Here is a 27,692-nt window from a genome sequence, read left to right on the forward strand (position 1 = left end):
ACTGAATTACTGAATTTACAATTCGTTCCATGTATTTTTCAGTTAAGACAGCAAAAAGATGTCTTTGGCCAGCATTCTTTCAAGTTCTTATCCAATTACATATGGATTTATTCAGGGTGTGGTCCCCTTAAGTCTGGCATCAAAAGGTACCATTAAGTGTCTTTTTATCTTCATTATCATGATGTTAATATTTCTCTCTTTTGTTGATATGAAATGACAGACCTTGTGCAACAACAAAGCTGACCTCCTTCTTAATCAATTGGCAGGGAGATAGATGAAGCTCTGAAACCAGGTGTCTATGCTTTAATAGATGCTTGCTCTGCAGATGATCTTCAATATCTTCATACCGTTTTTGGAGGTAAGCAATCTTGAGATTACCGGGATATAAAATGCTTCATGTAATGGACATCTTGGCTCTGATCTAACTTTTTTGCAATGTCATCGTTTTCACAGAGGGTCCTTGCAGAAACACTCTAGCATCTTTGCAACATGATTACAAACTGAATTTCAAATATGAAGGAAAGGTCTGATATGCCTCTGGTGGAACAGATTGGAAAATATAATTTTTGGAACATCAACCCTTCTAACACCTTTGAATAGCATTGTGAAATAGTAATGTTTTCACAGTTTTTTGGTTTTCCCATTCAGCTCCTGGCAGGTGACTAGATTTTTACCAAAATTTGTTGTAGTGGATAACTGTGTATTGATTAATGTTGTAGCAAAGTAAGTTATCTGTAGGTTTGGTTACTGGTAAAGGGAGTTAAGAGTCTGATGGCAGAGAGTTGAGGCGTTAGGTTGATCAAAAAGTATATGAACATGGATTGCTCTTGCCTTCAATGCAATCGATTCTTTTCAAGTTGTAAATATAATTTTGTAGCTGTAAATTGCTTATCAATGTTAGTAACTTGCGGATTGTTTATTTACGCAGTAAACTTTGTGTATAATTGATAATCTATTGATTGATGCTGCAAAAAGATAATGAGCATGCTCACAACATTGTGGTCTGTTTTGAAGAAAATTTTATTTGTATCCAGATGATGATTCAGGCAAGGATTTGACTGCCCAAATGTTAAGTCAAGAAAGCCAATGTAACTTGAGAAATCTGAAAGCTTTTTTATTTTTGTTCGGATTATTATATTAGGATTATTATATTTAACCCCAACCATCGGAACATTACACCGGGGAGAGGAAATGAGAGTAATTTTTTTTTTAAATACTGATTACACATCATATTATTGTATTATATGTAAGCTAATGTTAAGTTATATTCATGTAATTTATAACACTCTCACATAAATAGTGAGTGGATCCAATATAAGAGAATTCTTATATATATATTTGTAATTGTTATTACAGCAGATATTACACTAATATTTATAATCATATATATATAACTGAAACTTATATTATTATATTAAATTTTATGAAGTGCATGTCCAGACAATCTTTACAAAAAATAAATATCTTTACTTCACTCATATTTTATAAAAAAGAAAAACTTATAAATAAACTTTACAATCATATATAATACTTAATTAAGAGAATTTTAAATCTATACGGACACGAATCTCTTTCTTCACAATTCTACTTAACTATGAGAATAGAGATCCACCGAAAAACCATCGGCTGAGAGAGAGCGTTTAATAGTTAGTCAAATCCCCCGATTCTGCTGATCTTATCCAATCTTAAGACATTACATCAACTATTTATAAAATATGTTATTATCATTTTTTGATTTATTTTTAATAAAATATTATGAAGTAATTGAAAGTGATGGCATCTTCTATTCTATTGCCCAAAACGCGTCCTGTGATCTGTGAATGATATTTTGTAAGCTATAAGACAAAGTGGGATGTGGGGTTAGCAAGCACCAGTGGTGGACTGGCTTTCAACAGCCCTAATTATTATTACATTATTATTTTTGGAAAATCAACAGCCCTCATAATGAGCCTATATTACTGTAGGACCATCAAATTGCCTCAACTTGTATTTTATTTATTTTCTTTCCTCGTTATAATCAGTTGGACAAATAAGGTTTCTTTTCTTATTTTTTTCTCTTTTAATTTTTTTAAAAGAAAAAGAAAAATAATATCATTATAAATATATGAAACTTAACTCATCGTTTGAATCTAAATTTTATTCCAAAAAAAAAAAAATGGTGCTCATGATATCAAGTCAATCAAGAACTCAAGGGTCACAAATCACCCAACTCAACTTACTTCTCTAGTTGGCGACCCACCAAATCAAAAACCAACTTTTTTCTTGCTATAAATTCCCCACATGTCAACTTGACATAAAGGCTTCAAACCCTCTTAATCACCAAAAACCAAAAGACCACATGCGAAGATGTACAGAAGAAGCAGTATCTTTGATTCATTCACTCTGAGTCCGTTACCATATCCAGTACTCCTAATCATAGCAGTGGCGTTAATCTTTCTCGGCATGTCATCGTACTTCAACTACGAGTCAATCGTTGAGAGTGCTGGACAACAATTGAGTTGGATTCTTTTTGCTACCCCCGTACTTCTAATATTCCTTGTTCGTTGGCTATCATCATGGGATAGTGCAGATATGTTCTCTGCCTCGTCTCCTTGGGACAAACGCCGGCGTAGTCACAACCTGCCGTCGGAGGGGAGCTCGCCGTGGGGTGTGGCTGCCTTCATTGTGTTGCTGCTCATTCTTGTGCAGTACCAGTCTAGATTTCTTGATAGCTGGTTTGGTTGATACTCTATATGTATATGCATATGGTATGTAATGCTAAAATGGTATGTTACTTTGATCAATACATATAAGTAATAGTGCAAGTTTATATATATAGTTGTAAATAGCAGAGAATATGTTTTATATACAGTTATGATTTAAGCTTTTTGTTTTGATATATAGAGTGAGTTATGTTTAATGATATTAATGCATTTTGCACATTATGTGTATTTTTTTTTTTTGTGTTAGTTTTGATATTTTCCTTGTTTGGTTGATGAGAAAATTGAGGAAATGATAAGAAACTTTTTCGTCAATTTTTTGGAGAAACTATGTTGTTTCTCAGGAGTAAAATAATTGTTGCAAAAGAACAAGCAATCACTCGCTTTCACTTGAGATTCAAGCAAAATGGTCAATTAAAGAAAATGAAAATTGTAAAAAGTAAAAGGAGTAGGTGGGTGGCTTTTGATAAAATGAAAAGGGTGGCAAATTCTAGTGGCCACAAAATGTTAAAGAGTCCAAGATATTATTATTATTATTTATTATTGGAGGCAAAAGAGATCCATCACCCATATCACGTCTTTTGGTCCTAGCCAAAACCTGATTCACACAAATGGCAATGACTAAGTATCCCCAATTAGCTTCCCTAGCTAGGCTCTGTGTTGTAAGTGTCCAAAAATGTCAATTTTAGATGTCTCTGCTCTGTGAGTCAGGGCAGCATTAAGATTTTTTTAAAGCGTGGCAAGCAAATTTTCAGTTACTAGAACCTAACACGTGCTTGGTGATCCAATGGTTTATTGGAGCCATGCATGACCCATCAAGACAGGAGTGCCTGTGGGGTAGCTAGAAAGTAGAATCCCACTAGCACGCTCCAAATTCTTTTGGCCCTTTCAAGGACTCGTAATCATTCGGAAATGAATAATCTAAGCAAAGATTATGTTAACGTGTATATACGAAAGCAAATGTTAGGTAGACTTTGGTACTAAAACTTTGTCTGCATGAATCAATTTGTGGCTCTAATAGTACCGTTAGAATTATAAAACTGGGCTTCAGTTAAGTTTCAGTTATTTTAACTTACGGTTCAGTCAAATATAAGTAATATGATGGAATCAGGGGTGAAGCCACTTCCCAATTTAGCTAGACAGTTAGAAGGATTGTAACTTAACCTGAGCCACAAAACTGGACTGGATGTTTCAAATGTTTGAAAGAAAAATTAATTTTCATGAAGCCTGTGGGATTAATTTTCATTAATCATCGACTCAAATCCTCTACCTCAAAGATGGGGTGAAGATATAAATACACTTTACATTTAGAGTTTGAATTTAAATTAACTAGCTGAAAATGGGAAAATTATTTTAAATTTTTGCTTCGTATACACAACTAATCTATATTTAAGTTGAAAATACAAAATGTTTTAAGTTCAAGAGCATATTTGCCTTTCAAAGCCACGCAATACATAAAGCATTTCATATATCAGAAAGAACTATGTGCATTTCTTGACAAACACTTTAAGGGATTCCAAGATAAAATCTAATAACACCTCATACATATATTAATTTTCATATTTCTTTGAATTTAACTACTTGTATATTTCATTCACCAAAAAAAAAAAAGAAAAAAAAAAGACTACTTATATACTAACTTCCTCCAAACCATTTTGAATGAAATGAAGATTGATAAGAAAGCAACACCAAGACAACCACCAACAACATGGCAATACCCCAGGGGTTGCCACCACCACCCTGTCCCTGCTGCATTGATCCTCCACTGCCGTTAAGGCGCGGAAGCCGAAAGCTGTAACTCCCACTCGAGGAATATGCAGCTATGATGAATATCAGCACAAATGGCAAGAAGATGAGGAATAGCTGAAGGTTGATTGCTGTGACGTGCAACTGAGCCTTGAGGCCTGTGTAACGAGATAGCCAGAATAAAATAATAACAATCCCAAAAATTGTGAGTAATGCTGGTGGTGGTGAAGATACCGAGGCCAAGGTTTGGCCTGTCCAGCCTTGTTTCCACTCTGGTCCTCTTCTTCTTCTGGGATAGAACCACTCCATTGTTTTGCTTGCTTCTCTTTGTACTAAGTGCTTAATATACGAGGTTCAAGGCTCAAAGTGCTTTCATAGGAAGTTTAATTTGGAATAAATGCTTTGAGTGTAGAGACTCACTGGGGAAACTTTTGCTTTGGATTTATGCTCACTCAAGTGTTTGATGCCATATTAAATGCTTGAAATCAGATGTAATTGCATGGCATTGCCAGATCATTAGGCTTTTTGAAGTGAAGTACAAGCAAACAGAAGTGAAGAAAAGTAATCTGGTAAATGAGAATTTTTTTTTTCGTCTTCAATAAATTTTTTATTTGGTATTCATGTTAAGCTCCATTCCGATGCATTTGATTTTTGTCTGAAATCTTTTTGTATGGGATTAGGATTCAGTGTTGAATTAAGTTTTTACTAAGTACTGAATTAATGATAAAAATGATTTTAGATTATTATTTTTTCATTTATCTTGTCTAACAACTACTGATTTAGTGATCAATAAAAATTCAACTCAGCACTGAATCCTTATCATGTTGCATGATATTACAACCAATGACATTGGCACAAAAATTGAGATTCAAATATACTATATACATAGTTCTAAATAAGAAGTTGAAAACAAAAAAGATGACAAATTGCTCTGATTGAACTAGAGGATATTTAATCATAGGAGAATCAAAATCATGCGCTGGCTGCATTTAGGCATCAATAGCTAGTCAATTGCTCAATGTATTGACCGGAAATAAATTTGCGTAAGCATGATAGGGATGGTAATGGGGTTGGGAGGCCTACCACATTCCTCACCCCATTTCCTAATAAATTTAGTGGAGTGGTGATGAGGAATCCCTACTTGAAAAATGATTTCTTCATCCTCACTTTATTCTATATTTATTTATTTTATAGTAGATATAGATACATAATTTCAATAAATTAAAAATTAAAGAGTTAAATAAAATCATTACCGCATTATAAAATATTTAAATTATTTTAAAAAAATCTCCAAATGTTGAAATAATATTAAAATTAAAAAATATTTGAAGAAAACAATATCTTAAGAGAGAAAATAAAATATAACAATGTTTTAAGTTAAGTAAAAATTATATTGTAGGGTTTTCTTTTAGTCATAGTCTATTTATGTCAAGTAAGAAAAAAATTATTAACTAACATTGTAACTGATAAAACAAAATTATTAAATAAAAATTAAAAAAAATATTTATATATAATGGGAATTGGGGTGGGGTGGGGTGGGGAGTACAAAACCAAACCCCAACCCATTAAGAATTTGAAGATTATTTTTCTCTCATTTGCCAAAAATTAGGGGTGTTCAGAATCCAATCCGATCCGTTCAATCCGTCCGATCCGTATAAATTCGATCCGTGGATTGGTGGATTGGATATGGATTGAAAATTTAAAAATCCGCAGTCGATGGATTGGATATGGATTTACTTCTGTAAATCTGCAGAAATCCGTGAATCTGCAAAAAAAAAAAAAAAAAAAAATATATATATATATATATATAAATTTAAAAATTATTATAAATTTAATTAAAAAAATTATAAATGTGACATTGCATAGTTACTAAGCACTATAACATATCTTAACCATTACCCAATAATAATATAAAATGAAAAATAATTAAATAATCAAATATACAAATATAACTTGTAAAAATTGTAAAACAAAATAAAAGCAAAGTCAGACGCACTAGCAAAAGCAAAGTAACATAACGCCAAATCACCAACAATTTGCAAATAAAAAACCCTAACCTTCCCCGCCGTCACACACACTAGCAACACTCAATATTGATTGGATACACTCTCGACATGGATTTAAAGGACATCGGCCGCGCGATTCCAGCGAGAGCAAGCCATCTTCTTTTGTAAGTCCACCGAGCCACTTCACATTCACTGGTTCCAACTGAACAATTTCACTATCACAACCTTCAAGATTGCCACCCATACAGCTTCTCTTGGTTCCCATCGTGGATGGCTCCGTAATCACCACTTTTCGACAGGCGCAACAGCTCTGGTGAAGGATCAGACTGTGTTTGGTTTCCGAAACTTCGCAATTTCAATTAATTGTGGCTTTATTTGAACAATTAATTTTGGTGTTATATTAACGTATTATTGTAACTTTATTTGAACAATTAAGCTTGGTGTGTTATATTTTGAAACTTTGAACGTATTATTGTAGCTTTATTTGAATAATTAGTCTCGATGTGTTTTATTTTGAAACTTTAAATGTATTATTGTAGCTTTATTTGAATAATTAGTCTCGATGTGTTTTATTTTGAAACTTTAAATGTATTATTTTAGCTTTATTTAAACAATTAATTCATTTAAATTTTATTCAATTTTAAATTTAATTGGTAGTAAAATTATTTTTATATTAGATTTTTTTATTTCATTAGTTGGAGATAACTAAAAATTTTTAATTCGAAAACTAATGCGAAAAATGGTGGATTGTATATGAATTGAGTCAAATCTGCATCTGATCCGCAGACGTATGGATTTGATATGGATTGAGTCAAATCCGCATCCGATCCGCAGATGTATGGATTGGATTTGGATTGAATTTTATCAATCCGTGGATTGGATTGGATTGGATTGAAAAATTATAATCCGCAAAATCATGGATCGGATATGGATTGATGTCCAATCCGTAAAATTCGATCCGCGAACACCCCTACAAAAAATTATTCAAAATTCACATCATTTAGGGTGGAGCCCCAAACCCATAGAAGATTTTGCCATCCCTATGATTGTCGAAGAACACCGATTACATCAAAAACCACCAGAATTTTCTGTAAAGTAAGCTCAAAGCTAGCACATTGTAGAAAATTAATGAACTACTTAAGCATGGATACTTTAATCTATGCACGCTTTTCTGCAAATGGAAACTATATGCAAACATTTGCAATTCAAGAATAACAAGGGAACATGAGTAGATGAAGACAAACAATTACAATATATCTCAAAGTGAAAATATTATATATAGATTTATTAAAAAAAAAGGCATACTCTAGAGAATATAAAAGTTGTCTACATGAAAGTAAGTGTCAGATGACTCACAGAACAAGCATATAGTGTGGTATCACCATTCTAGGGGGAGTGGGAGCATTCTCAATCTTTCTGGGACCATCAATTGGTTGTTGCAGTCTTCAATGCTGAAATATTTGAGTCTAGGCATAGCTTCAGACTCCACCACTAATGTCTCTAACAAGCGCAACCAAGAAAGTCTTAGAACTTGGAGTTGAGGAAAACCTGCCATGGAGAAGACCATTTTCTTTCCAGAGAAGGAATCATTTCCCAGGTGAAGAATTGTTAGGCTCGACAACATTTCCAATATTGGTATAGAGTCTTCCTTGAGCAATAAACCATATAAGACCAGGACAGAAAGATTTGGTGGAAACTCATCACTACTTCTGGGTAGAATATCGATTTTTCCTTCCAACTTCAGTTTGACGAGATTCAGACAACGAGAAAGGGGAAGCAACGTATTAAAGCCTGTGCCTGTTTGCTATGTTAAACTCCGAAGGCTATTCACTTGCAATATGAAATTCATATTTGTATAAGGTATCTCACGTATCTCCAACTCTTGAAGATCAATCAAATTCCTCGCATCAAACGCATCCCACATGTCTTTCTTGATTGCAAGTTCTCGTATCAAATCATGGCTCCGACATGTCTTGACCTTATCCAAATATCTTTCAGTTATTTGAATCATGCTTCGGTCGATAAGCTCTTTCAGGTATTCCTCGGCAACATTCTCCGTATCTTCTTTTTCCTCTGGAATAAAATCCTCTGCTACCCACAACCGGACCCTCGGCAACAGGCCGTGGGTCCCATTTGCAGGGTAAGAAAGCTACTTTAGCATCACATGAGAGAGAGTCTAGCACTAAGATACTCGATGAGAGTGTAGGCTTATCCGAAGTGTCTTTTTCTCATGGGCCCCACTGGCTGGATGAGTTTAAATCAAGGTTGAGGATGTCTTTTAAAGTGCTCATACAGAAACCATCATATTTACATCTTTTGTCTGCTGTACAAGCTATAGAGAGAGCACTAGTGGGAGTGCAGGAAGACAACACAATGATATACCAAATAAGTACTGGAAGTGGAGATGGTGGCAAGGTTTCTTCAACCGTTGCAGCTGGTATTGACTGCTTGGATCTAATTATAGAATATGCTCAAGGTAATGTTAGATTAGTGCATATATCAAGATCATTGATTAATATAGAGATGGATTCATCTTATTAAATAATCTAAAGCATCTTTGATTAGTCCATTCTGCTTCTGGTAGTAGTTTTCGATAGAGATCATTTTAAGCTGCATGTAGTTATACGTACAGATTTCACAATGTTAAATGGTAAAATCTATCATAAAAAATTCAACTCATTTAGCGCATAGGACTTAATGCATTCACTTTAGATACAGTAGTAATACATTCCTCCTGGGGGACTGGGGAAGGAGGGGGTTATAAATTATATTTGGGCCTACCTTTTCGGGGACAAAAAAAAAAGGATAATAATAGTATTACATTCATTAACACCCCTCTGTTTACTGAAGTTACTACAATTGCATCAACAAAGAGGTATTTACAAAGGTTGTAACAGAAAAGTTATAATGTAATGCGCATTGAATTTTATGTGACATCCAATAAAAAAAAAAAAGACCAGATGCCATTGTAAACCCAAGTGGTGGTTTCTATTCTTTGTGACTTTTCATAAAGTTCTTTGTCATTTCTAGTTATGCAAATGTGAAGTATTTAAATTTTTTAAGTAGAGTTTGAATATCTATAAGAAAGTACACTTGCTCAATGCTGGTCAGCCCAGAATGATTCTATTGAAATTTTTTCTTTTTTTATTTTTCATATTTTTATCAGTTCTTTTGTATATTAATCAATAGTTCAATACATTTTTGTTTTGACCATTTGTTTATGTTATAGATCGCAAGCGGCTAAATGTGGTAAAAAGGCACATTCAGAACTTGATCGCTGCTTTGTTCAACATTATTGTGCACTTGCAGAGTCCGATAATTTTGTACGAGAAACAAATTAGCTGTGGGAGGGAAAATATTCCAGATCCAGGTTCGGTAATTCTTATGTGCATTGAGGTACTGACAAGAGTTTCTGGAAATCATGCTCTGTTTCAGATGGATTCATGGCATGTAGCACAATCTTTACATGTTCCTGTGGCAATTTTTCAAGACATCCATAAGCTTAGCATTTCAGAGGCTCCAGTTCCATCCAATTTTGTAATATTTTCGGATGACCAAAATAGTGATATTGTGGCAAGCCAGAATTCCATTGCTGTGGATCGACAATTCTCGATAAACTTGTTTGCAGCATGCTGCAGGCTACTATATACCGTTCTGAAGCATCACAAAAGGTAAGTTCAGGCTCTTCATTTTAGTCCATATTTTACAAGGTTATTGTGTTTCATAATGTCAGGAGGTAGATACTGTTTATCACGACCAAAAAGTGGGTAAAAGAAGAGGACTAGGCTAAAATATCTTGTTAAATCAGCAGTTATTCCTCATTATATAGACTTGGAAAACATAGGAGGCTATAAAAGAGTGGCAACAAGGAGATTCTACAAGCTTTATTAAGCCCTTCAGTATGCAAAATAAGCGAAGGGGAATTTAAGAAGAGGGGAGGAGAAGTGGTAGAATGACATTAGGGCATGTTGGCATAAGGAACAACGACGCGATGAAAGGTAGGACCACCAGAGGATTTGGTGGTGAAATGGGCAACCGATCTTTACGAGGAGAAAGTCAGGGGGGAGGAGATCAATCCCAGGAGAGGCAGGGCTTTGATAATGATTATGGAGTTGGGAATGCAGAGAAAATGGAACTCCGGCAACACCTGCATGTCGTCGAGCAAGAATGAGATCAGGTTGCAGCACGTGATCCTGGTCGAGCTATACAACTAGAGGAAGAAGTGCCTAGACTAGCAGAGATAATAGATGACATGCAAGAAAAGAGCAGAGCACCTGGTTGGAGGATAATGCTGGATGGTGAATCACCCCTCTCTGCAGAAATCATGAGTGCAGTCATCTCGAGGGATTTTCGCTTTCCAGACCTCAAGTACTCAGGGCGAACCGATCCGTTGGTACACATAGAGTACTTTAATGATATAACTGAGGTGCAGAGATTATCTCAGGCACAAAAGTACAGGGTGTTTCCGCTGTTGTTAGAGGGATGAGCACGTGAGTGGTACCAGAAGCTTCCTCGAAGGAGCATTAAGTCGTTCGAGCAGATATGCCTGGAATTTGCGGAGTAGTTTCGGGGGGCAATGACACCTGAAGATGATGTGATAGAACTGGCAAGCATGAAGCAATGAGAGGATGAAACCCTTCGGGAGTTCATCAAAAGGTTCTATCGCGGTGTCCTCAATTTGGGGGCCTTCAACCATCCCCGGACATTGAGGGGACTGAAAGAAAGGGTGAAGATAGGACGGATGTGGTACAATTTAAGGAGTCTAGTCTTTCAGACATATTTTACCGCTTACGAGTAGGCCAAAAGGGACATAGAAATTGAGGAGAAAAGACAGCACATATTAAAATAGACCAACTGGAAGGGTTGAGGAGGAAAGAAAAGAGAGCTCAACCAGGAAACGGACCGATTAAGAGAAAGGACCACCATGCCTCAGGTAGTGGTACAAGAGGCCGGGTCACCTCTTATGAGCCTCATTAGAGGCCACCCCAATATCAGTGCAGCATGATGCAACCTCGTTGTTCACCAACCAGAGATTCCTAGAGAAGGCATGACCAGACATTTAGTCATCCTTATCCACACCCACACGGTGGTAGAGGAAGCAGACCAGAAGCACTGCTGCCCCCTCTAGCTCAGAACGACACCCATAGGGAAAGGGCGGTGCATATGATCGAGCAGAGCCAAAGCTATGGGCAGTATACCTATTTGAAAATACCCATGGACGAGGTGTATGAGACCATAAAGGACCGGGGATTACTTTATTCCCCTGCCCCAATAACAAAGCCGCCCAACAAAAGAGATAAAAGACGGTATTGCAAGTTTTATGGAACCCACAGTCATACCACAACCGAATGCAGGGATCTCAGGACTCAGATTGAAGATTTAATGAGAAATCATTACTTGGACGAGTTTGTAGATGGGGCTATCCCGGTGGTGGGTTTGTCATGTGAAGGGGAGCAGAGTAACAAAAACATGAGCCACCAATCACTGATGGTAAGGGTAATTGTTGGGGGTCCAACGTTGGTAGGAGACTCCAACAGATCGAGGAAGAACTACGCTAGGTATGCCATGACTAGCAAAGAGGTGTTCTTCAGTACCCCAGCAGCCAAGCGAGCAAGAATCATGCAAGTATCGATCATGTGGACAGATGAGGATGAAGAGGGTATTCTATATCCACATGAGGATGCTTTAGTCATTAAAGCCACTACTGTCAGCAAGAAGTTTGATCGGATCTCGGTAGACACGAGAAGCTCAGTCAATGTTCTGTTCAAATTGACTCTGGAGGAGATGGGAATCGCATACTTGAGGTTGGAGCACACTAATACCTCTTTGAAGGGGTTTGATGGAGGAAAGTTAGTTCCCCTAGGCATAGTCGAGCTGCCCAATCACAATAGGCAGCTCTCCGACATAAAAAACTATGATCCTGAATTTTGTAGTTGTCGATGAAAGGAGTCTTAACTAGATGATTTTAGGCCGCCCCTTTCTGAGGATGAGCAAGGCAATACTCTCTAATCATTACTTAGTTCTCAAGTATCGGGTGAATGGAGTAGTGAGAGTGGTACAAGGAGACCAGAGGATTGCCCGAAGCTGTTACTCCACAGCAGCAAGGGAAGCAATGCAAATCACATCGCTTGATACTCGAGTGGAAGTCAAAGATGGCAGACAAGAGCCGGTTGAGGAGCTGGAAATAGTAAGCTTGGAACAAGGTGATTAAGGAAAAACAATCTGAATCGGGTCGAGGCTTAAGGAATAGCAGAAGCAGAAGCTGGTGTATTGTCTGCGGGCTCACGTAGATGTGTTTGCTTGGACACATGAAGACATGCCGAGAATTGACCCTGAGGTGGCCTGCCATAGGTTGGCAATAAGGAAGGATGCTCGGTCGATAAGGCAAAAAAGAAGTTGCTTCAACCAGGAGAGGTATGAAGTTATAAATGGCGAGGTGGAGAAGCTCTGTAAGGTAGGGTTCATTCGGGAAGTCAACTACACTGAATGGATATCGAATGTGGTTTTAGTAAAGAATGATAATGGTAAATGAAGGATGTGTGTAGATTTCACTGACCTCAACAAGGCGTGCCCGAAAGATAGTTTTTCTCTACCCAAGATCGATCAGCTGGTTGACTCAACAGCCGGGCATGGCCAATTTAGCTTCATGGATTTTCGGGATACAACCAAATCCCAATGTTCGAGCGGGATAAGGAGAGCACGACATTTATCGCTAACTAGGGTTTGTTCTGTTATAGGGCAATGCCGTTTGATCTTAAAAATACAGGTGCCATATACTAGAGGTTGGTGAACAGAATCTTTAAGTCGTTGATTGGAAGAACAATGGAGGTGTACATGGACGACATGATAACCAAGTCAAAAAACCCAAACGAATATGTCGAGCACCTCGAGGAGACTTTTGGGCTTTTGAGGAAGTACAAGATGAAGCTCAACCCAGAGAAATGTGCCTTTGGGGTCGAGTCGGGAAAATTCCTTGGATTCATGGTGAGTCATCGAGGGATCGAGGTGAATCCCGAGAAGATCCAAACAATCGTGCAGATGAGATCTCTTTGTAACCTGAAGGAGATACAGAGCCTTATGGTGAGGTTGGCGGCACTGAGTCGGTTCATATCCAAGGCGACAGATAAGTGCCAGGCATTTTTCCAAGTGATAAGGAGATGAAGGAAAATAGAATGGACCCCCGAATGTGAAGAAGTCTTCCAGAATTTGAAACAATATTTGCAGCGAGCACCTTTGTTGTCCATACCGCGGGAGGGGGACGTGCTGTTCCTATATATGGCGGTATCAGATCATACTATGAGCTCTGTTCTAGTGAGAGAGGAAGAAGGGGTTCAGTATCTGATATATTACACAAGCAAGGCCCTGCTCGATGCCGAGACCAGATTCCCACCGTTGGAGAAATAGGCACTTGCTCTTGTAGTTGCTGCTCGAAAGCTGAGACCATACTTTCAAGTATTTCCCGTCTCGGTATTAACAAACCAACCGTTGCGGTGGGCTCTACACAAGCCGGATGCTTCTGGTCGGCTAGTGAAATGGGCCATAGAGCTGAGTGAGTTCGATATAATTTATAAATCCTGAGCAGCAATAAAGGTCCAGGCAATGGCAGATTTCGTGGCAGAATTCACAGAGCCCGAAGTAGGTCTCGACCAGCTGGATGCAGTTACAGTCAACAACGAGGATCTAACAGGTGTCGGTGGATGGATCATCAGGGAAGTAGGGGTCTAGAGTAGGGATTGTTTTGAAAGGCCTAGAAGGGGAAGAGATCTCTTATGCTGTAAGGTTAGAGTTCACTGCCACAAACAACTAGGCAGAATACGAAGCTCTAATAGTAGGCTTGGAATTGGCAAAGGCAGTAAAAGCAGATAGGGTGAAAATTCGAACTAATTTCCAACTGGTTGCTAATCATGTCAGTAAAAGGTTTTAGCCAAGAGATGAGAAGATGGAACAATACCTGAAGAAAGTCACGCAAATAGTTGGGAAGTTTGAGGCAGTTGAGGTGATACAAATCCCAAAGGAGGAGAATAGTCGAGTGGACATTCTGGCTATAATGGTAGCTGTAGCATATTAAAAAATGCCTAAGTCGATCCCTTTGGAGGTGAAGTTCAGCCCCGTATCGGGCAGAATTTGGAGGTGCTGCGAATAGAATAGAAATGCTTATGAATGGACCCGATAATCTCGTACATCAGAGATGGGATGTTATCACCAGATAAGTTACGAGCTCGGAAGATCAAAGCTCAAACGTCGAGGTACACAATGATTAATGGGGTGTTATATCGGCGGGGGTATACTCTACCGTTCCTTCGATGTTTGGACGAGGACGACGCAGATTACGTACTTAGAGAAGTACATGAAGGAGTTTCTGGAAAGCATGCTTTGTTTCAGATGGATTCATGGCATGTAGCACAATCTTTACATGTTCCTGCGGCACTTTTTGAAGACATCCGTCAGCTTAGCATTTCAGAGACTCCAGTTCCATCTAATTTTGTAATATTTTCGGATGACCAAAATAGTGATACTGTGGCAAGCCAGAATTCCATTGCTGTGGATCGACAATTCTCGATAAACCTATTTGCAGCATACTGCAGGCTATTATATACCCTTCTGAAGCATCAGAAAAGGTAAGTTCGGCCTCCTCATTTCAGTCCATATTTTACAAGGTTATTGTGTTTCATAATGTCAGGAGTTAGATACTATTTATCATGACAAAAAAGTGGGGAAAAGAAGAAAACTAAGCTAAAATAACTTGTTAAATCAGCAGTTATTCCTCATTATATAGAATTGAAAAACTTAAGAGGCTATAAAAGAGTGGCAACAAGGAGATTCTACAAGTTTTAGTAAGCCCTTCAATATGCAAGATAATTGCATTTATAACAGTGGGTTATCTGAGGATACGTTTAACATTCTTGTGTTGTCTATGTATTAGCTTCTATTGTCTGTTTGATACCAAAGCTGCCAGTTAATATCTAAGGCCAAACCCTTGCATAATTCTATCTATAGCCTATACCTCTGCAATGGTTTCAAGTCATTGATACTATAATACCTCTTTTCTTTTAAGAAAATCATTTTTTTTCTTCTAAATTACAAACTAAAGGATTTATATTTATCAACCAAAAGAAGATAAATTTGTGGACCTGATGCTCAACAAGAAGATTGAAAGAACCCTGTAAAACAGTATTTGGAAAAAGAGCTCACATAAAATCTTTTTATGTGTAAAACCAAGATGTAAGACAACCATGTGCTAGGAGAAAAATAAATTAGATTAACTGAGAATCATCCCTACTTGAGTTGAATAAAGAAAAAAATGTATCCTAAAATTATTTTGAGACCCAGGATCAAAGTGAAGTAAAATGACAAATTATCCTACATAATACATACAATTGATAAATTCCCCTCTTCTATTTTTAAAATATGGGTTATTCTACCTTGCCTTAGTTCAAATTAGAGCCAGAACTGCATACTTTCCAAGAGTTTTAGCTTCTTTCCCTTCAGAAAGTAGATGTATTCTTTGCAAGCAAGGAGTCACAAGAACCCAGACTAACCCCACAAATTCTTGGCTCTGTTATACAATTGATAAACAAATGATTATTTGTCTCTTCATTTTCCTGCATTGAAAAAGGTACCTACACTGGATACTTCCTGTAATGAACTCTTTTTGTACAGGTTTTGACTAAATCCAAGGCCCAAAAGACTTTAAGGTGTTCTTAGTAGGAAGGATGATGTTATAAGTGATAGTTTGGCTTGATTTCAAAGGTTGTCAAGTTTTTTATTTCATTTGGTAGACTAGGTTAGCCAATTGAGGAACTGAAAGATTTGCATTTTCTTTGTGGATTCATCTGTTTCCTAGTTTAATGTCTTTCTTGGTAAACGTCTTACTAAATAAATGGTAATCTCCTTTTTGAAATTGTTGATTTTCTTATTCTTGGATGCCTTGCATATTCTTTGTAATGTCTTTATTTAACTTTCAGGATCTTCCCCCTCCTCAATCCCCCGTTTCCCCTCTCATCCTCTCTGAAATTTAGGTACTATACACTTGTTGAGTAATAAAAAAATACCAGTCCGGCCACTCCCCACTTCCTACCAAGGGGCGAATTGCCTCTGCTGAGTTATGAACAGATACCTGGTAGTATAGCCTTTATGGAACACGAATCGACCAGAAATGAATACCAACCAGAAGCTCATGCCGACCAAGTGCTTGTCACTCAAAGAGAGGGCACGATCTCACACCAACGCAACAGTTTTGCCACACCCTAAATCGCTGGGAAGAACACGACGTCTCACGCTTACACACGTTCGGTGGTTGAAGACTCGTCGAGGCCCATGATCACCCGAGTATAACGGGCATGGAAAATGCTCTAAGAGAGTGGTAGGATTGCCTATAAAAGCTGATAAATCAATTGAGAAAGGGACAAGAAAAAAAAGAGGGAAAACTCTATCAAAATAACATCAGACTTTAAGTTTTTTTACATCTTTTTTTATAACATCGTTATGAGCGTACACAAGCTTAAATTACAGTTTTTTTCCCGAAAACTCTACATACTAACTTAAGCATCAGAGGGTTTTCATCGGAAAAACTACCGGCGCCTCTGATTTATTTTTGTGAGCGCAGGTCTTGAAGGAGGAAAATGGTTGATTTGCATCCCTGGAGCTTGTATGGCTGTAGAAGGTATTGAAGTGCAGTGTCTTCATCGCTGTTAGTACAACCGTTTGTGGGTCGATTTGGTCGGGTCTAGGGCGACTAGATTTCAGCATCAACAACATTGTTCTTATTTGTCATGTAAATTTCAGTTAGTTTGAACGGTGCACTACTCTACTTGAAGAATCTGTACATGTTCTTCTTCATTGCTTGGAGACAGTGGATACTGATTGGGTGGTCAGAAAAGGTTATTTTTCCTGGAAAGTATAGGAGGGTGTAAAATGTGCTTGTTTTCTACGAAGGATTTATGAAGAGGTGAGTGATGTTGCTTTGGCAAATATGTATATATATTTTTAAACAAAGCTACTTTGCTTCCATTTTGGATAGGCATTTCTTGGATGTAGAAGGCGCCAAGGAGGACAAGCTACTTATGTTCCTCCACCTTCTTACTTCTTGATAGTCAAGTTCTGCCTAGTTTTATTTGGCATTAATGTGATGTTGATTTCAAAAACAAGAAGCAATGACACTGAATTACTGAATTTACAATTCCTTCTATGTATTTTTCAGTTAAGACAGCAAAAAGTTGTCTTTGGCCATCATTCTTTCAAGTTCTTATCCAATTACATATGGATTTATCCAGGGTGTGGTTCCCTTAAGTGTAACACCCAAGCCCGAACTCCGAAGGCAAATCTGACTATAACTCACATATGAATTTAAATAACTTTTTACAACCGATAAAATTCGAGCCTCAAATACAAAAGTCAGCGGAATAACTTAAAAATTTAGCCAAATCATCTACCATGATCAATTCAAATTCATCTTCTCACTCATCACGAATCAATCTTGACTTCTGGACACTGAATCACAATAAACTATAATGAGTGCAAGACCTAGTAAGCAAACTAGTTTTTCTTATACGAAAATACATACATACTTATAGATAATGCAATGGATGATATGCCATGATCTTTTGGAAATACTGTAAAATAAATTCATCAAAATCTTTTTTTGTCGCTTTCAAACTTTCATATTTCCTTTCAATAAAATACGTATCCTGTAACGTAGCACTTTGTGTTGTGCATGACACAATGCACCATGCGTGACACTTTGCGGTGCTTTAGCTCTCAAGAGGTGGTCCCCGCATAGTCTCAAGAGGTGGCCCCCACACAGCTTCAAGATGTGGCCCCCAATGCAAAATCTCATAAAATTGAAATTTCATTTGCTAAAATCCACTTTCTCTTTTATAGAAAACTCAATACATTGTCATGCTCATGCCAATGAATCATCACACATACATATGCCCATGTACATAATCACGTTCAATACATAACAACACATCACATAAACACATGGGCAGAGACATATAAATCCACATTCGTACTTATCGAAAATAGGTTTTTCAAACAAGTCAAACATATATATTATTTATCTTGATTCGTTTAAAAGTCTAGTTTACTTACCTTTTTGGCATCCTCATGTAACAAATGTGTATTGATATCATCAATCTAAAATCATCAATAAATCCTTATAAGATATAATAAAATCTCAATCATAAACTCTAATGTCCTTAAATATCTCAATTTAAACAACTGCTAAGCTCAACCTCAAATGTCCTCAATAATCGGCCCTCAAAACATAACAATCCATATTCTCTGATTTTTAATAAATTATTCCCTTATTGGAAGAATCTCAAATTTAAGAGACCATATTCTAACACATTGAAAGTTCATTGATAAAAATTGCATAACATAATTCCTTAAAAAACGATTGAAAATAATTGACATTTCAGACATTATCAATACAGTCAAACATTTTTCTGTTTTGAACACACTTGCTTTAAAAATACAAAGCAATTTATTGCTTTATCATAAAATCATGAAAATTTACAGAATCATACTATTCATATATAAACATCATTGGTCCAAATTTCATAACTTTTGAAGAATTCTAGCTATGGTAAAAATAATTTCGTAATTCATGTTATTCACTGAAATCATAAATTTCCAAGTTTTCAGACTTGACTTTGAAAAATCATAATTAATTGAAATCTTATCTAATTAACTTGAAACAAGTTTCAAAACATCCTAGAGGATGTCTAGTTTAACATACTCAAAAAATTAGAATCAAAATCGATTTGTAACAATTACTATGATTTTCGTAATAATTCACTGTTAGCATATTTATGCAAAATCTTAGGTTTTTACTTCTATTGCAATCATGCTTCTCCACAACAATTTAATAGAAACCAATAATTACGACTTACCTCCAAAACTTCTCCCAACAATAACAACTTGATCACATGTTTTTCCTATGACAGAACTAAGAAGAAGAAGAAGATTTTCTTCTTATCTTTTTCTTTTTTTTTTCTCTTTTCTCTCCATCTCTCTCTCTCTCTCTCTCTCTCTCTCTCTCTCTCTCTTTCTTTTCCTTCTTGTCTTTTTTTTTAACCAATTTCTCTTTCCCTCTCTCTTATAATGGGAAAAGACATCTTATTTTATTTATACCAGGGTAAAAAAGATTACTAAAAACTAAAAAGACTTAAATACCCTTAGGAGATTTGGGGTATTACACTCTTCCCCCCTTAAAAGAATTTCGTCCTCGAAATTCACTTTTTTTTTTGTTATGCCCAAAAGAATCCATATATCAAAGTCACTTATGACCAATAAATCCTTATAAGACTTAAGCAAACAAACCACGCTTTCGTTGCGCTACTCTGATACTTCAATCACATGCTTTTTAGAAACAAAATCACAAAGTCTAAAGGTTTGGCACAGACCTAGTTCTATTCATCCTTACAAAATCCTTCCCAAGCGATGTAGGATGTCATAAACATCCACACATTTTCGGTTGGGAATCGTTCTAATACTATTTGTAACACCTCAAATGTAACACGTACGGAGCATGTGAAGAAGGTGGTTACTTACAAATCGTAATCCTTACTCATAAATTCCAAACCAAAATACCTCAAATTCTTATTCAAATAAATCCACAAATTCATACGTCTAACACTAAATAATCTCTCCCGAAACATATCAATAACAAAAGTCTCAAATTCCAAATTACAAGTTCATAACAAAAATAAACTAAAAAGAAACATGAGTGTATTCCTCTTCTTATTCAAATAGCAAACGGAAACGAAATCTCTAACTTCAAAGCTAAGCACACCTCTAATAAGGAACTTGATCTACAAAAAGTAATGGCGAGGGGTGAGTTGTCAACTTGGTAAGTAAAACCACTAGGCCTATCGATATCAAAAATATTGCAAGCCTTCTTTTATTTAAAACATATATCGTAATCCATAAATTCTATAAAACGATATATCACGATAAAATAACGTAGATTCATTATATCTCAGAATATCAAAAGCATAGTTACTTATGAAAGCAAATCATATATCACATTCACAGAAAACAAAAAGGTTAGCTCATGTCACATAGTATCACCTATAGTCCCGGTGACCTGGCCAGAAACAGAATCAGAATATCGTGTGCACACTCAGAATAGAAATTCAGTACTGGTTCAGAACATATATATATATATATATCATATTATATGATCAGAATGAGAATCAAAATAACTACGGACATTGAGCCAAAATATAATGACTTATACGTGGCGCTTTGCTCTATATATGGCACTTTGTGACGCTTTGGCCTTCAAGAGGTGGCCCCCATACAATCATAAATAATTAAATCATATATAGGCACAAAACATTTGTATCAGTTTCATAAATGTCCATAACAACAATTTAGGCTTGCAAAATATTTTATAGATAAAATCATAAAAGGTAGTCATGTCATAAAATAATTTACATATTTAAAAGCATTTATAAAATACTTTGTTAAAAAGAATTTTGAAAAAATTTTCATAAGCTAATTTTGTTATGAAAATCCATTAATCTTTTAAGTAGTATAAAAACATTTATACTTGTAATAATAATATCAAAATACTTATACATATCCAGTTTATTAGGAATGAAGTTACTTACCTCGACAACAGAATTTGAACTACACACCTCAAAGCCTCTAAGAGCCTTAAACACCTCCAATACCTTAAAAAAATACAAAATATGACTATCAATAACTTATTCTAAGAATATGATTTTCTAATTCGTACTCGTACATGTCTGATTCCCAGAATTTTAACTCTTAATCTCAAACTCAGAATGACATAATATTCTATGGAACTATTCTGGACATCCATGAGTACCCCATGTAAAATTTTCAAGAGGATCCGATATCAAAAACATTTTCAAAACTATTTATTTCTTGACAAATTCAAAACTATTTTCACAGTACCTTAACTTAACAGAATGGGTTCTGAGATTTTTATAAAATAAAATACTAATCAGAAAATTATGGAATACCATACACATATATTAACTTCTATATAAAATTTCAGAATTTTTAGAGTTTATTTGATAGTACAAATAAATTTCTAAATCTAATCGCATTGCTGAAATCGCAGTTTTCCAGTGCAGTGGTGTCTATTTCGAAAGGAAGTATAAAATTGAAACAAAGTCAAATTTAATGAAATAAAATTTATTCAAGAAGCCCTACATGTCTAGTTTTCAGAAATATAAATTTCATAAGAAAACTCGTTTAGGAAAATATTTTTCACGAAAAGCCTCCAGAAATAACTCCCAAGTAATAGGTGCATCTTGCAACCCCACCCTTAAAAGACGAGATTTAGCATCCCACCAGTGGTCTGCCTCGCCCTGTGTTGAGTGTTAGAAAATGCATATTTATAAAGGAGAAAACTGTTATTTTACATTTCAAGTCTTACTAACAACCCTTACTTTTATGTATTTAACCTTCTTGTGATTCAATTACGTGTGTTTTATTTTAATTAAGTAATTTATGTATTTTAGGGGCATTATAGTTATTTCACAATAAAGGAGAGATCAGATGGCAAAACGGACATCACTTTTGAACTCAGGACGGTAAAAAACCTTAGGAGGGACATAAAAGGAAAAATAGCACTATTCACATGTACGGTACTGTTTATGTTACTGTTCACGACACTGTTCACATAAACGGATCGATGACGTGGCATTGACCGATAATGTGGCATTGACTGATGAGGTGTCATGATCATGTTGGACTAAAATTCTTATGTACTGTTGATGGTGACGTGGCAGCATATCAGTGGACGAAAAATCTCGCGTACGGTGCATGCATCACAAAAGATTATTTTCAACCAAACTGCGTTACTGTTCAACCCGGGTCAAACCGTGTTACTGTTCATCCGCGTGGTCAAACCACGTACTGTTGACTGATGACGTGGCGCAATCCTGAGCGTCCAAACTGTTTTTAATCCGATGGCCATGATTTACTCCATGTATCTATAAAAAGGGGGCCTCTCCCTCCTAATTTGATATCTCTGAATCCATTTTTGGACTCCATTTTCTATAATTCATTCTCCATTTTGTATTTTATTCGTATTTTAATAAATTCTCATTTTGCCCCTAGTTTAATTATGAGTGGCTAATTTTCTTTCAAGCTTGGGTTGAAGGTGAAGTCTCAACATGTGTCATGGGCTTTATTTGGTAAATTTATTTTCTATTCCCCTCTAGTTTTTGTGGATGTTTTGACTTCTCGTCGACAAATAATACTAATCTTGTCTAGTACCGCCTTGGTTTCACCGGCCCTCTAGTACAAGGTTATTATTATTTGGCACGATAAACCCTTAGCACCATATTGATTAGAGTGTGGTTCATGAGGTGTGGATTCCCCCCTCATGATTTAATTGACATTAATAATGATTATTTAGCCCATGATACATGTTGATACGGATCCAGATACCCAAGTACGTCATTTCAATAGAATTCTCTTCAATTTATTCTCGTCATTTCAATTCCAATTTTAGAATTTATTCTCACCATTTTAATTTAAGTTTTAGCATATTCCAAATCATTTCCACCACAAATCCAATCACCTATTTATAAAATTAATTCTACACACAATTAAAATCCACCTCCTCGTGGGATCGACACTCGTCACCATTAGTCTATACTACAATAGATTCGTGCTAAATCAACAGAACCACATGACCCTGACTCATATTCCGATCAAGCCAATGCCATAGGTGTAATGAGAAAGCCATCAAATTACAACCCATACTCCAACACATATAACCCTGGATAGAGAGACCACCCCAATTTTTCATGGTCTTAAGGATTCCAATAGAATAGACCAGCAGCTCCAGCTCCACCAATGCAACAAATTCCTCAAGTTCCTCAAGCCTCTCAGCCTCCATTTAGACCATACAATCAGAACTAGAATTACTCTCAACCCAGACCATGGGAGGATTCATTCCAGAATCTCAAGAATCTTACTCACTCCACGATTGAGCAACAGAACCACACCATTGATGGACTACGAAATGAGTTAAGAGCAGGCTTCAACTCACAAGCTCAATTAGTTTCAAGTCTCGAAAAGATGGTGGGACAACTTGCTTCTTCAGTTCAGACCTTGGCAATGACTGTTGAGAAAGGCAAATTTCCAAGTCAACCAGTGCCTAATCCTAAAGGAGTACATGAAGCAAGTACCAGTTCACCACAGCAGCATAGAGAGGTCAAAGCAGTCATGACCTTGCGAAAAGGAAAAGAAGTCGACAACAAAGTGGAGATGCCGGTGACAAAAGAAAATCAAATTGTACCTGTGAATGTTAAGGACTCATCACCGGAGGAGAAAGAAGAAACCAACCCACGAGAATATGTTCCCAAAGCTCCATTCCCCCAGAGGTTAGCTAAAGGCAAGAAGGGAAAATCCACAGGTGAGATTCTCGAAATCTTCAAACAGGTAAGTGTTAACATTCCTTTGCTTGATGCTATTAAACAAGTTCCATCTTATGCCAAGTTTCTTAAAGACCTTTGTACTAAAAAGAGAAATATGCATGTTCAAAAGAAGGCATTTTTAACAAAAAATATTAGTTCTATACTCCAACACAAAATTCCTTTAAAATATAAAAACTCAGGCTCCCCCACTATCTCATGTAGCATAGGGAACCACACAATTGAGAATGCTTTGTTGGATTTAGGAGCTAGTGTAAATCTGTTTCCTTGTTCTGTATTCGTGAAACTTGGATTGGGAGAATTACACCCAACTCCAGTGGTGTTACAACTTGCAGATCGGTCCACGAAAATACCTCGTGGTATTGTGGAGGACGTGCTTATTCAGGTAGACAAGTTTTATTTTCCTGTTGATTTCATTGTAATTAACACTCAACCAATGCAGGATTCAAGGAAGCATATCCCCATTATTCTAGGCCGACTTTTCTTGGCAACTGCGGATGCTCACATTCAATGCATGACTGGAAATATGCAGTTGTCTTTAGGCAACATGACTATGGAGCTAAACATTTTCAACATTACCAAACAACCTCACAATGCAGATGATGAAATTGTTGATGTGGATTTAATTGAAGTATTAGTTGATGATACTTTTGTTTCAAACCTTAGTGATGATCCTTTACAAACATGTTTAACTCACTTTGGTTTGGATTTTGATATTGACAGATCAGTTGATGAGGTCAACACCCTGCTTGACTCAGCACCATCCTTGGACACTAATAAATGGAAGTCAAGAGTTGAATAACTAGCATCATCAGAGAAGAAACTCATCCCCTCATCAGAATTACCACCGAAACTTGAGCTCAAATCATTGCCCAACACATTGGAATATGCATTTTTGGGAGAAGAAAGTACTCTACCGGTAATCATCTCATCATTCCTAAATGACGAACAAAAAGGTAAGTTGTTGGATGTTTTAAAAGAGCAGAAAGGAGTATTAGGATGGATCATAGCGGACATAAAAGGTATAAACCCAGTAGACTGCATATATTACATTCACCTTGATGAAAATGCTAAATCTACTAAGGAAATGCAACGTCGGTTAAATCCTAATATGAAAGAAGTTGTTAGAACTGAAGTCCTTAAGCTATTATATGCATGTATCATTTACTCAATTTCTGATAGTTCATGGGTCAGTCCTGTACAAGTTGTCCCCAAAAAGTCAGGAGTCACAGTAGTTACCAATGCTGATAATGAATTGATACCAACCAGAGTAACTACAGGATGGCGTGTATGCATTGATTATAGAAAGTTGAATTCTGTCACACGTAAAGACCATTTTCCTTTACTATTTATCGATCAAATGCTTGATAGATTAGCAGGCCAAGAATTTTATTGCTTTCTAGATGGCTACGCAGGATACAATCAGATCCCCATAGCACCAAAAGATCAGGAGAAAACTACTTTCACTTGCCCTTTTGGCACATTTGCATATAGGAGAATGCCATTTAGATTATGCAATGCACCTGCTATATTTCAACGATGCATGCTAAACATTTTTTTCTGATATAGTTGAGCGATTCCTCGAAGTCTTTATGGATGACTTTTCTGTCTTTGGTGACTCGTTTGATCAATGTTTACATCATCTAACACTAGTTCTGTAGAGATGTATCGAGAAGAACTTGGTCTTAAATTGGGAGAAGTGTCATTTTATGGTAAAACAATGTATTGTTCTCGGTCACATCATTTCGAGCAAAGGTATTGAGGTTGACAAAGCCAAGGTGGATCTCATTTCTAATCTTCCTCCACCTAAAACAGTCAGAGAAGTAAGATCTTTCCTTGGGCATGCTGGTTTCTATAGACGTTTCATTAAAGACTTTAGCAAAGTTTCTAGACCCTTATGCAATTTACTTGCTAAGGATGTACCTTTTATCTTTGATGATTCATGTCTTGTGGCATTTGAAAAAATAAAGCAGTTGTTGACATCATCACCCATCATTCAGCCCCCAAATTGGAGCTTACCATTTGAGCTCATATGTGATGCATCTGATTATGCAGTAGGAGTAGTATTAGGACAAAGAGTTGATCGAATTCCCTATGTTATTTATTATGCTAGTATGACATTGAATAATGCACAGTTGAACTATTCAACTACTGAAAAAGAGATGCTACCAGTAGTGTTTGCATTAGAGAAATTTCGGTCTTATCTCATTGGTTGTAAAATAATTGTATTCACAGATCATGTTGCTCTTAAATATCTTCTCATAAAGAAAGATGCAAAAACTAGACTAATTCGTTGGGTGTTACTTTTACAGGAATTTGATTTGGAATTCAAAGATAAGAAAGAGACAGAAAATGTTGTGGCAGACCACCTCTCTTGTCTCCATTTTGACACAATTACAGAGCCATTAATATTGAATGAGTCATTTCCAGATGAACAATTAATGAATGTGGAATTATTACCTTGGTATGTTGATATAGTTAATTATCTTGTTACAGGTAAACTTCCGGAGCATTGGACCAAGCAAGACAAGGCTAAATTCTTTGCAGAGATAAAAATTTTTTTTTGGGATGACCCGTATTTGTTCAAGTATTGTGCTGATCAAATTGTTAGACGATGTGTTCTCGAAAATGAAATTCAGAATATTCTTTCATTCTGCCATGAACAAGCTTGTGGAGGCCATTTCAGTGCTAAGAAAACAGCAACTAAAGTTTTACAATGTGGTTTTTATTGGCCAACTATATTTCGAGACGCTTACACTTTCTGTTCTTCATGTGATAGGTGTCAACGAATGGGGAGCATTACACGAAGGAACATGATGCCACTAAATCTAATTTTAGTGGTTGAGATTTTTGATGTATGGGGTATCGACTTCATGGGACCCTTTCCCCCTTCTTTTGGCCATCAATACATATTGGTTGCTGTTGACTACGTATCGAAATGGGTAGAAGCAATTCCATGCAGAACCAATGATCACAAGGTGGTGATAGGATTTTTGAAAAGCAACATTGTTTCGCGCTTTGGATTCCCTCGAGCAATAATCAGTGATGGTGGTGCCCACTTTTGTAACAAAGCATTCAAAGCTCTTTTGATAAAGTATTCAATCACTCACAAAGTGGCGACCCCATATCATCCGCAAACCAGTGGCCAAGTTGAGATCTCCAATCGAGAAATAAAGCACATATTAGAAAAGACGGTGAGGCCAGACAGGAAAGATTGGTCATTACGACTTGATGATGCATTATGGGCATATAGAACGGCTTTCAAGACCCCAATTGGGATGTCACCCTACGAGCTAGTGTATGGAAAAGCTTGCCACCTACCTGTGGAACTCGAGCATCGTGCGTATTGGGCCATCAAGAAATTCAACTTTGACATGCAGCAAGCCAGCTCAGAAAAAAGATTACAACTGGCAGAACTTGAAGAAATTCGCAATGACGCATACGAAAATGCCAAGATTTACAAGCAACGAATGAAAGTCTTCCATGACAAGCAAATTATGAGAAAATCGTTCACTTCAGGTCAGCAAGTGCTTTTATTCAATTCTCGCTTGCACTTATTCCCAGGTAAGTTACGCTCTCGATGGTCTGGTCCCTTTATTATTTATACTGTTTTTCCACATGGGGCAATTGAAATTAAGGACCCAAAGAACGGTGTAACGTTTAAAGTTAATGGTCAAAGATTAAAGCCATATCTAGAGTACCAACCACATGGAGAAGACACCGAAATAAATTTGAGTGACCCACTAGATTTGAATTTATTTTTTTTCTTTTCTTTTTGTTGATTTGATTTTTTTTCTTTCTTTATATTATTC

At 36.5% G+C, this 27,692-nt stretch overlaps 2 protein-coding genes across 11 annotated transcripts in view; both read left to right on the top strand.

Moving 5' to 3' along the window:
• LOC102615643 (uncharacterized) overlaps nt 1–27,692 on the top strand; it is a 48,891-nt gene that overhangs the window by 12,524 nt on the left and 8,675 nt on the right. For 3 of the 10 annotated variants that reach the window (XM_052431666.1, XM_052431669.1, XM_052431665.1), the window contains 3 exons: nt 43–146; nt 267–358; nt 454–994. In XM_052431666.1, the coding sequence (XP_052287626.1) occupies nt 43–146; nt 267–358; nt 454–530 (273 nt within the window). In that variant the 3' untranslated portion in view covers nt 531–994. Of the gene's footprint in view, nt 1–42; nt 147–220; nt 359–453; nt 995–9,680; nt 9,926–10,033; nt 10,142–14,899; nt 17,624–27,692 lie in introns of those variants that run through there. The other 7 variants (XR_008050793.1, XR_008050794.1, XM_052431667.1 and 4 more) reach the window with 7 other exon arrangements.
• LOC112499208 (uncharacterized) lies at nt 2,163–2,930 on the top strand. Its single transcript, XM_025101682.2, has one exon. It carries the CDS (start codon nt 2,347–2,349, stop codon nt 2,722–2,724), a length of 378 nt encoding a protein of 125 aa, XP_024957450.2. The 5' UTR covers nt 2,163–2,346; the 3' UTR covers nt 2,725–2,930.

The sequence above is a fragment of the Citrus sinensis genome, chromosome 8 (assembly GCF_022201045.2).
Source record: "Citrus sinensis cultivar Valencia sweet orange chromosome 8, DVS_A1.0, whole genome shotgun sequence".
NCBI classification, from domain to species: Eukaryota; Viridiplantae; Streptophyta; class Magnoliopsida; order Sapindales; family Rutaceae; genus Citrus; species Citrus sinensis.